Consider the following 12,139-nt stretch of genomic DNA (forward strand, 5'->3'; position numbering starts at 1 on the left):
TATCTTGAGCATTTGCTCAAAGGAAACAAAACCACCTATCAGAAGATATTTATGTACAGTTCTATTCATGGCAGCACAATTTGTAATAGCCAAAACTTGGAAGCAATCCTGGTGTCCAACAATAGATGAATAGTTAAGAGAATTGTGGTATACTACTCAGCTGTTAAAAATGATGAAGTCATCTCCTTTGCCTCATCTTGGGTAGAATTTGAAGATATTATATTATCTAAAATAAACCAAAAAGAAAAAGACAAATACCATACCAAATTATCTCACTTGTAGTTAGAATTTAAGAAATAAGGATAGAAAGGGAAATCACAAAAAGAAACTTGGACTGGGTGTGTTATATCACACCAAAACAAAGGAGTCTGGGAAAGGAAAGGGCAGGAGACAGCAGAAGTAATCGTGAAGTCCTGGTGCACGACACATGGGGAGATGAAAAATTTTACCCATTTGTCAACAACTGAACTATAAACCATCCACATCCCCAATAAAAATGAAAAAAAAAAAAGGCAACATTATGCCAGCACAAATACTAGTATGTTGTTTAAAGTACAGGTGGAAGGTGGGGTGGAGAGGTGAGTCAGCCATTGATAGAATGCTTTGCATGCTTGAGCCCCTGAGTTTGATGCCTGCCACTGCATTAAGTGTCAGAGTGGCATTTTTTTCCTCCTTCCCATAAAAATGTATATATTTTTAGTGATAGTAGGATTAAAGAGATCAAAATTCCCAAGCAGGCAGAGGGGATCTTTTGCACTCATAAGATTAAGAGCTCGCCATGGCTTGACATTAGGTCAAGAGATTGGAGATAGAGGAGGATGGGATTAGAATACATCATACTTTGCAAGGTAACATAGAAAAGAAAAAGTCTCCATAGCATGTCATTTGCACCAGTCAACTCTCAGGTCCCATTAATAGAATTATTACTTTAAAATATCAGTACTTGGGTTTTGTTGTTGTTGTTGTTGTTATGATTCAACACTGTGGGTATTGTGGGAAATCAACAGAGGTAATTCTAGGAAGAATCATTAGATTAGGAGGCCACAAAGATGGAAAATTTTGGCATCATACTTAACCCCTTTGCAGAATTGGGAGAAAGGAGTTTTTGTTTAGAATGCAACATGCACTGCTGTGTTTGTTGCCCTCCAGCTCCAAACAATGTCCCTCCAAGTAACTGCAAATGCTGAATATGTTAGAAAGAAGAGGAGGGAAAGGAAGAGTGAAGTCTCATAAGCTCCTGATTGTTCCACATACCCGTGGGTAGAAGAGGTATGGCTGGAATTAGGGGGAAAGAGAGAAAGAGTGCAAAGCAAAAACATGACTGTGAGTGTCCATATTCAACAAGTTGCAACTGTGAAAACTCTGTTTTGCTCCTAGGACATAGTTGACAACAAGGTCAGAGAAGGACAAGAAATCACACCTTCAAGTTGTTCTCTACCCCAAGGTCCAGAAGAACAGGAGGTTGTAATAGAGGATCCTCAGACCACAAATACAACAGAGAATAGTAATTCCATCATGAGCTTCTTTAAAACCCTGGTAAGTCATGTCCTTTTTTTGTTCTCAGTTCCATTGCTCAAAGTTGTATTAGTATTAAGAATAATGTGTAATTCAATGTTATTGAATTAAGTGGTGCATTATCCTCATGCAGCTGAAACCCTAAAGAACAAAGATAAGTGCTTCATAAAGAAACTAAAGTTAAACCAGGCTTTCAGTGAAGGAGCTAAGGAGTTGGAAACTATAACCTGAACAGTGATGCCCAAACTATGTGACATGCACTATATTATAATGGAACTCTGGCAATTGGACAACTAACTTATTATCATAATTGAGCATTAAATTAATTGGAAATATGAATCTGAGTGATTAGCCTATCAAAGCAGTTTTGCCACCTAATAGCAAATAGAACATAGAAAACTTTCATTTTTTTTATATCTAAGCTTACCATTTTGATCCGGTGGAAGCAGGGACCCATGCTTCCTGTTTTTCCTCCAAGATCTTTTCATATGTCAGACACTCAAAACAAAAAAGGAGAAGGAAAAAGAGATAGAAAAGGTGAAGAGGAGGAGGAAGAGGAGGAGGAGTGGAAACAATGCATAATTAAACAGTTCGAAATGTGTTTAGACTATTTCCAAAAACAAAACTAAATACAAAATATATCACAAAACCAATCAACAGTGTGCCACAAATACCCTAATTTTCTTTTATTTTAATTTGTTTGGGTCAGTGGTAGAACTAATGGAAATTCTGTGGCATTCTGGGAGATAATTTTGAATATGGTCTGGCTCTTGGTGAATGTACAATATCTAATACATTTTACGGAAAATATTTTTTGTTGCTACTGATCCTTCACTATACAGAGATAAAATTTTCAGACACACACTCAGAGAGAGCGACAAAGACAGAGAGACAAACAGACAGAGGAAAGACACCACAGCACTGAAGTTTCCTCCAGTTCAGTGAGGAGTGAATTCAAACTTATATTGCATATGTGACAAAGCAGTGAATTATCAAAGTGAGCTATTTTATTTTGGTAACCCTTAAGATACTAATTTAAACTTAAAAAAAAAAAAACAGAACACTACTCAGCTCTGGCTGATGCTAGGGATTGAACCTGGGACATTTTTCATATAAACCCCATGTGAAAATCTTCCTGACCCTAACTTAAACTTTTGCATCTCAAATCAAAACTTAAAAGTCCGGGTATTTCTACTGAAATAGTCAAATTTCTCATTATATTTCTTACCAGCATAGGTAATAAAATACGTATCTAATAATCTATGTATCTATGAAATAAAAATCACCTTAAAAGAGTTAGTTATGATTTCTAACATTTGGTTTTCTCAAATTTTTAAGGTTTCACCTAACAAAGCTGAAACAAAAAAAGATCTGGAAGACACGGTAGGTAGCTTGAAGTGTGTTTATATTTGTATTTGTGGATAAAATTAGATTTACATTTATGTCGACTTCATTTCTTGAGCTTTATTTGTGTATATAAATACATATGTGTGTGCACATATTTAGCCATTTAATAGCGCTATTAGATTGTCTTTTAAATGTTTCATTTATGTTAATGGTATTTTAATGAAAATCGTAGTGAGATCTTGAAATATGTGCCAATTATGGCTAACTAATGTCACAGTAACTAATTTCTCATGTAGAATAGGAATGGAATACTAATAACTATGTATCATCTTAGTCTTTTTAGTTGTGTATAGTCAGAGGCAGGAAGTAATGTAAACATTATTCACTAGAAATGAGAAAGAGATGAAACCCAATTTGAAGTAGAAGCATACTTATGTATTTTTATCTTTTAATGTAATTTTTTATATTGAATCTCCATTGCAAAGACAAGTGGTGAAATGAAATAGTTACCATTTACCAAATGAAGGAAAGTGTCAGAGTTGGGATGCCTTTGGGAGCCTAAGTTTGTTCACAGTCATCCTACAAATTTAGCCAATTCTCTCCAAATAAATTCTGTTTGGAATCACTACTTTCTGTAGATGTCTTCCTATTATACTCAGCAGAACCGACAATCTCTAGTGGAACACATGACTTAAATTTCACAGGAATCATAAGGAAAGTTTAACTTGGTGACAAATAAGTATCTCATGTCTTCTTTTGATAACTGGAAGTGCTTTGAAAAACAATAGAACTAGATAAATGGCTTAGCCAGTCCAATACATCTGCTATCCATACTTGAAGGGGCTCAGTTGTGAAAAGAATTCTAGAATTTGTCTCAGAAGACCTGCTTCTGAGCTTCCATTCTGATACTTGATAGCTAAATGATCCTAACTTGTCTGAATTCAAATATTCATATCTGTAAAACTAATACAATACCAATTCTTCCTCTCATACCCCAGAATTAAATGAAATTGTGACAATATCTGGTAAACCACCTTACCATGGAGTTTGATGCTCTGTTCAGATGTATGTGATCTCTATTTCCATAGTCAATGCAAAGCAGATTAAACATGCTTACTTCTTTATTGAGTGATTTCTCTAAATACTCTGTTAGTGGGAAAAAATGTATATTCTAAAAACCCACATGTGTTTTCCTATAAAATTATTCATTTTCTAACAAGGCAACTAGGGTCGAGGTCAATGAATAGTTGGATCCAAATATTTTTCTTTTGGTTCTATGCCTTACATTGTTTAAAGCCACATAGTCAGCACAAGAGGCTATAAACAGTGGGCTGTGTGGGGGTGTTGTGTGACTTCCCAAGCAAGCCAACGAACTCACTCTGTTCAGTTGCTTAGGCACCCAGAGTGTTCCCTGCCTCATAATGTGATTGGAAATGAAGGCACCTAGCTGATAAAATTTCCTTGTCATTCAAGAGAAATGTGAGGCTATACCAGTGGATATAAGGCCTTGAAAAAGGGTTTTGTGAGTATAGGTTGTATATGAGACTCACAGATAGACCACTTTATACAAACTGACTGTTATATCTCACTTTTTAAAAAAAAACATCTTTTTCTACTCTTTTTATTCTTAAACTTGGTTTTTTTCCAAAAGTCTTCACTATCTGTCTGCCTTTCCATTTAGTCCTGTGAAGTGATTAGCACACAGCACACCCCATAAAACAATCCCATAAGATTTGTAGTTTGAGTCAGCAGTTCTGAATAATTGTAACTGAATTAAATTCCTATGTCCTGTCCTCCCCCAACACACTTTAAGTCAGTCAGTGGACTCATTAAAAAATTATTTTGCCTGAGAGATTTGCTCATCTAGAAGTCAGATTTAAAAAAAATTTTAGATGATCCTGTTTCCTTAAAATCTCTATTACTGAATAAAAAGAGACAAGTTTGAGAATTTTTAATTAGCTTCCTTCGGGTGTTTTTTTTTCCTCTAGAGGTAACAAATAGTATTTAGATATATAAAACTATCAGGTAGGGATTGTGTTGTCTTTTTGATATTTTAAATATTTTTGGATAGTTTATGTCTTATATACAGTACTGTTATCAAATGAAGTTACTCTAATCTGGGTTATTAAAATAGATCAACTGTTAAAAAGCAGAGTGTACTTGAAATGGACTAGGTACTGAATATATACTTAACAGATTATTAACATTTTTGAAAAGTAAATACTTGCTCTCTTGTGGTTGGGTGGAAGTAAATCAGTAGTTAATTTTGAAAGTTTTTAATGCCCTTAAAACAACAGAAAAGTGGATTTTTGTCTAAAAACAAAGTTCTAAGTTGTGACTGGTATTGCCCAAAAGGCATCCAAAGCAGAAATTGTCTGTGATGGACAAGTTGGGCAGAAGACATCCGACATCCAGGCTAAAGGAACCAAGAAAAAGCACCTGCATAGCCCCAGGCTAGGACTTGCCTTTAGAAAATTCTTTAGGCATAAGGTCTGTATCTTATGAAACTAAGAGTTGGAGGGGAACGAACCTTGGTCTTCACCACATGATACATGTGACATTCTGTATCCACCCAGCTCTGCCATAAGGAAGAAAGAGTCTTGGGTGTTTATTAAGGAGAAATGAAGATTATGCAAATCAAAATGTAGTGATTTAAGTCTTCACAATTATAAATTTCCAAAATGTGTTTATTTCCATTGTGGACCAAGATTCTGAAATTATTATTCTAACCCCGTGTTTCCCAAATGTTGAAAGCATGTATCCGACCTTCACTTTTGTCAAATGTACTTTCACTTACTTATTATTTTTATACTGAAATAGACTCCATCTTTATTTTAAAATATCTGTAAAAGAAACTTTATATTATGTCATACAAGACAAACCAGAATAATTTTAAAAGAAAGTTAAACATTGGTATTCTTTATACGAAAGATATTAATTACATCTTGTATGCTTTAAGTTCTGAATTTTAAAATCTTTCTAGCTCTATTAAAAGGCAATTTAGGACCAAAGCAATAACTTAGCAGCCAGAACTTACATGGCTGGAGCCACAGGGAACACAAGTTAAAATACCCAACACTATCTTAAGCCAGAGCAAAACTGTGCTCTGATCCTCTTATTCTCGAGAGAAAGAGAGAGAGAGAGAGAGAAAGAGAGAACTCACCAATAGTAGTGAAATTCTTACAAGATCAGGCGTGTTCAGGGTGGTATGGCCATAGACATGAAATTCTAAATACATATCAGCACCATACCAAAATTTTCCATCAGACTTTCTTAGTAGGATTAAATGAAATTCTGGAGAGGAAACATGATGGTTATTAGAAAGAATTTCATGTCTGTCTGAGCTTCTGAAGCACTAGGTTCAATCCCTATTACCATCGTAAACCAGAGCTGAACAGTGCTCTGGTCAGTTGGTCTCTCTCTTTCTCTACCTCTCTCTATCTCTCTCTCCTTCTTTATCTCCCTCTCATTAAAATAAAATAAATACATTTTTTAAAATAAAGATTAAATAAAATATAAAAAAGAAAAAATATTCTTGATATTTGAATATTTAGTATTTTATCTCATCACAATAGCATTATTTCTGATGCCAGCAATCGAATGTTTTCTACACTTTGGGAAATACTTGCCTAACATAAAAAATAACAGTTTTATTTGCTTGCTGTGGTCTGTTGCATCCTGTATTAACCAAACCTATTCTGAACCTAATAAAAGCCCAAAGAGAAAGAATGAATGAATGAAGGCAGAGAAAATTCTATGTCCATATCACTGGGAAGTAAAGACAACAGAGTCAAAATGGCCTTTGGATTTCACTCTTCTTTTCCTCCTCCAGGGTTATTGCTGGGCTCGGTGCCTGCACCATGAATCTACTGCTCCTGGAGGCCATTTTTTTCCCCCTTTTGTTGCCCTTGTTGTAGCTTCGTTGTGGTTATTATTATTGCCCTTGTTGACGAGGACAGAGAGAAATGGAGAGAGATAGGGAAGACAGAGAAGGGGAGAGAAAGATAGACACCTGCAGACCTGCTTCACCGCCTGTGAAGCGATTCCCCTGCAGGTGGGGAGTCCGGGGCTCGAACCGGGATCCTTAACGCCGGTCCCTGCGCTTTGCGCCACATGCGCTTAACCCACTGCGCCACCGCCCAACCCCCGGATTTCACTCTTCTAATGTGTAAGACATCAGTGTTTGTCTAAAATCATCAGTTATAAAGATTCCTGAATTGGGTCAGCCTAAGTGGAATTTTACTTAACATACCAACCATTCTCCACTAAGTTGAGCTTATTAGGAAGCTTGTCCAGCTGGATATTATAGTCCCAGGATTTGTATTATACAAATAAGTGCTCCTTAGAAGGTTCTCATGGCTGAATATTTATTTGCATTAACAAACTATATTATGAAGCCACCCTTCAATTTCCATACAGGCATGTTTTGCTCTATAAAGAGATTAGGAGGTAGAGTGAGTGCTATATATTGCAATAAAGAAAGAAAAATGAAAAAAGTATCCTACTGTTTGTAGGAGAGAGTTTAGGAACTGCTAAAAAAATGTGTCACAGAACTTGTACAAAGGAGTCTAGCTTAATTCCCAATGGGAGCTTCTGTGAGTAAAGGGCTTAAATTTTTTAAGAAGTATTTGACTTGTCCCCCAGATCTTCACGTCTTTATGGCATTCATGTCATGTTCAAAGTTGCACATTTCCAGAATCTCCTCCATGTTCACAAGTGAATCACTCAAGTTAACCATTTCTCTGGTTTTCCCCAAAAAACATCTGTATGCTTCACATCCTGGTGCTGAATTGCATTGGGGGGAAGAATAAGATTCTGGCAATAAAGCAAGGAGGAACAATCACTGTCTGGGACTCTATAATACAGGCACAAGATTGTAGGGGTTTGTCTTAAGTTACATTTAGTCTATTTTTACATAAAAGTGAAGGGGCAATTCTCAGAGGTTCTTAATTCTAATTTATGCAGTTGTTTGATAGAACCCCATGAGTTTTTCCTTTCTTTCCAGAAGTGTTTGTTTCTTTTTTCTTTAACTATTCTGTTATCCAAAAAGATAAGAAAACAGGATCATTAGCATGGATCACCTAGATTTATCTATAGACTTCTTTGAATGATTATAGAGGTATGGTACAATTTTGATTCTAGTCAAGCTAACTCAAGAATAAAATGTTTTCTTTTAATTTTGCTGTAAAAAGAAATTCTTGCTCCGGTTCTGGAAAATAGTTCACCCAGCAGAGCACACACTTTGCCATGTGTGGAGACCTGGGTTTGAACCCTGACTGCCACATGGGAGTGTCCGCACAAGAGAAGCTTCACAAGCAGTGGAGCAATGCTGTGGTGTGGAAGGAAAAAAAGAAGGCAAGAAAGAGTAAGAGAGAGAGAGATGTTGGAAGGAAGGAAGGAAGGAAGGAAGGAAGGAAGGAAGGAAGGAAGGAAGGAAGGAAGGAAGGAAGGAAGGAAATGGCAGAAAGGCAGGCAAGCAGACTTGCTAATTCTGATTAATTCATAGGCTCATCTCTCTTTATCTCAATTTACTTCCTATAAAGTTAATTTTCTTAGTTAAAAATGGAGAAGCTTGGAATTGAAAAATAAAATAAATTTACTATAAATAACAGTTTCAGTTTTCTTCACTAAATTTGTATCTTGACTTAATAGCACAATATATCTCTAATAAATCAAACAATTTTCATGTGTTCTTATAGCATTACTGTCATAATAACACATGTAAAGTCTAAGCATTGCTTTTCTATGTTTTTGTCGTGTCCAAAATTGAGCGTTTCCCACCACACAATTTTTCCCATTCCCACCTTCTCTATAAAGTAGTTAAAATACTAGTATCTTACTCATATGGTTAATAAGATCTGTTTCATATTTATTGTTTCTCAGTTCTTGACATGTTTATTCTTAGTAATACTTCCTCTCTCCCATGCCTGTATATGAAAATATACTAGAAAAGAATATAAGGTCATGTGATATGCAATTTCCATTAGAATTTTGTGTGAAAATTCATCAGATAAAATACAAGTACCTTGATAAATTAATATTTTATATAAGTAGAAAATAATGTTAGCATAAGTATGGTCCAGACAGTACTCTTCTCCACTTATCTCCTACCCCCGGAAGTAATACAGCCTTGGGTATGCATGATGTGGACATGTAGGTAACACAGAGAGTGGAGACATCTAAGTTCATTGAAGAAGTGTGGTATAGAGTAGCTTTTGTGTTTATATAACAGACTGTCTGGATTCAGATATCAACTCTGCCATCTTGTTAGTTTAGAGAAAGGAAAGGTTGAAAGAAATTAAAAAATTAAAGAAAAACAATCAAGCCATAGTATAATGAATTAAATAAACAACTTCTCCCAAAGAAATTCCAGAATTCCAAACCGAACTTAAGTTTTGTAAGCTCAACATGGTTTTGGCTGAGTATCCATGAAGAAGCCATCATGAGATAAATAACAAAGCATCTAAAATGTAAAAAAGCCAAGAAACAATTAAAAATAGCTTGGGGATATAAAGCAATTGAGTAACTACTGTAATGACATTAGCAAGACTGATAATTGGCTTAATCAATGAAATCTCTTTCTTGGAGGTGGTAAAGGAGATCTCCTTATAGAAGTTCCTGGGGGGGGGTGGGGGGGTGGAAGGATCCTGAGTAAAGAGGGTTCTCCCAGGAAAGTAGAAGGGATGGATGATGGGGAAATGACTGAACCTGGTCTACAGTATTCTTTCTAATTCCACCATGTTCTTCAGATGCTTGCTAAATGCATTAGAACATGCTGTTATTCCTCATGAGGGGAGACATGGAGATGCTGCTCCACGTGCATGGAGTCTATTCTCTTCCAGAGTTAGTTTCCAGTTACTCATCAGATCATAGCACGGACATTTCTTTCTCTGTAATGACTCCTCTGATTGTTGTGACTAGATCTAATTTCTGGGCTTTGGCTTCTTTTAATCACTATGTCCTCCCTCTCCAGCCCACCCCACCCCCATCTGACAGCATTTATGGAATTTTAGTTTTGTGGAAATATTTGTTTAGCATCTTTCCATAAGGACATGTGCCATCAGCACTTTGTACACAAAATACTTTGAAAGTACTCAAAACATTTGTATGAATAAATGGATAAATAATACTTTTTCCTATGTTAAGAAAGAAAGAAAGAAAGAAAGAAAGAAAGAAAAGGAAAGAAGGAAGGAAGAGAGAGAGAAAAAGAGAAAGAAAGAAAGAAAGAAAGAAAGAAAGAAAGAAAGAAAGAAAGAAAGGAAGGAAGAAAGGGAAGGAAAGAGAAAGGAAGGAAGGAAGGAAGGAAGGAAGGAGAGAGAGAGAGAAAGAAAGGAAGGAAGAAAGAAAGGAAGAAAGAAAGGAAAGAAAGAAAGAAAGAAAGAAAGAAAGAAAGAAAGAAAGAAAGAAAGAAAGAGAGAAAGGAGTCTGGCGGTAGCACAGCGGTTAAGTGCACGTGGCACAAACACAAGGACCAGTGTAAGGATCCTGGTTCAAGCCCCTGGCTCCCCACCTGCAGGGGAGTCGCTTCACAAGCAGTGAAGCAGGTCTGTAGGTGTCTATCTTTCTCTCCCCACCCCCTCTCCATTTCTCTCTGTTCTATCCAACAGCAATAATAACAACAACGATGACAATAAACAAGAGCAACAAAGGGGAATAAATAAATAAATAAATACAGAAAGTGAGGAAGAGAGAAAGAAAGGGAGAAAAGAAGTAGAAGCCATGTCCCTGTTAAAAAGTTTATTTTAGGGAGTCGGGCTGTAGCGCAGCGGGTTAAGCGCAGGTGGCGCAAAACACAAGGACTAGCATAAGGATCCCGGTTCGAACCCCGGCTCCCCACCTGCAGGGAGTCGCTTCACAGGCGGTGAAGCAGGTCTGCAGGTGTCTATCTTTCTCTCCTCCTCTCTGTCTTCCCCTCCTCTCTCCATTTCTCTCTGTCCTATCCAACAATGACGACAACAACAATAATAACTTCTTCTTCTTCTAGCGTTTGCCCTTCTTCCGTAGCCAGTCAACAGGTCAGGTTGAAAGCTGTCAGGAGCTGCTTGTTGCTGGCTTTGAAAGTGACTGGGATCCATGTGGATTCAGTCGGCTAGGAAGGATCGTCAGTTTCCCCAATGAATGGGTACTCACCGGATGCACCACGAGAAGGTCGATCCAATGCATCCCACAATAATAACTACAACAAGGGCAACAAAAGGGAATAAATAAATAAAATACAATATTTAAAAAAAAGTTTATTTTAGGGAGTCAGGCCACCCATGGCTCAGCGGGTTAAGCGCACATGGCACAAAGCTCCAGGACCAACCGGCATAAGAATCCCCGTTGGAGCCCTCCAGCTCCCCACCTGTAGGGGAGTCGCTTCACAAGCGGTGAAGCACATCTGGGGTGTCTGTCTTTCTTTCCCTCCCCTCTGTCTTGCCCTCCTCTCTCCATTTCTCTCTGTCCTATCCAACAACAATGACATCAAAAACCACAACAATGTTAAGGGCAACAAAAGGGAAAATAATTTTTTTTGAAAAATGTTTTCTTTAGGGGCCCGGTGGTGGCACACTTGATTAAGCACACGTAACAATGTGCAAGAACCTGAGTTCAAGTCCCAGTCCCCACCTGGAGGGGGAAAGCTTTGCAATTGGTAAAGCAGGGCTGAAGATATCTCTGCCTCATTCTCTCTCTCTCTCTCAATCTCCTCCTTCCCTCTCAATTTCTGGCTATTTCTGTCTAATAAAGATATAAAAACACTTTTGGGGGAGTTGGGTGGTAGCGCAGTGGGTTAAGCAAACGGGGCACAAAGCACAAGGACTGGCATAAAGATCCGGGTTCGAGTCCCGGCTCCCCACCAGCAGGGGAGTTGCTTCACAAGCAGTGAAGCAGGTCTGCAGGTATCTATCTTTCTCTCCCCCTCTGTCTTCCCCTCCTCTCTCCATTTCTCTCTGTCCTATCCAACAATGATGACATCAGTAACAACAACAATAATAACTACAACAATAAAACAAGGGCAACAAGAGGAAATAAATATATTTTAAAAGAATTCATTTAAAAAAAAAGAAAAATACTTTTGAAAGTCTAATTTAATTACCACTTTAAGCTAAAACAAAACCAGCTGACCAAGACCATCTGGAACACGTGTAAATGCAGAGTTCAGCCATTTTGGCTGTTTATAAGATCACAGGTTATTTTTAAAACCGGTTTAGGCAATGATGCACACTTTTGGATGGAATTGTGATTATTTTCAAGGTCAATTATCACAAAAGTAGTTATCTGTACTGTAATATATATA

At 37.2% G+C, this 12,139-nt stretch overlaps 1 protein-coding gene across 1 annotated transcript in view; it reads left to right on the forward strand.

Annotated features, from left to right (window-relative positions):
* The window catches only part of BCAS1 (brain enriched myelin associated protein 1), a 102,155-nt gene that overhangs the window by 52,992 nt on the left and 37,024 nt on the right, over positions 1–12,139 (forward strand). The window contains exons 6-8 of the mRNA XM_060185116.1: positions 1,378–1,536; positions 2,854–2,898; positions 5,218–5,352. Coding sequence (XP_060041099.1) covers positions 1,378–1,536; positions 2,854–2,898; positions 5,218–5,352 — 339 coding nt within the window. The remainder of the gene's footprint in view (positions 1–1,377; positions 1,537–2,853; positions 2,899–5,217; positions 5,353–12,139) is intronic.

This window comes from Erinaceus europaeus, chromosome 1 (genome assembly GCF_950295315.1).
Source record: "Erinaceus europaeus chromosome 1, mEriEur2.1, whole genome shotgun sequence".
Lineage (NCBI taxonomy): Eukaryota > Metazoa > Chordata > Mammalia > Eulipotyphla > Erinaceidae > Erinaceus > Erinaceus europaeus.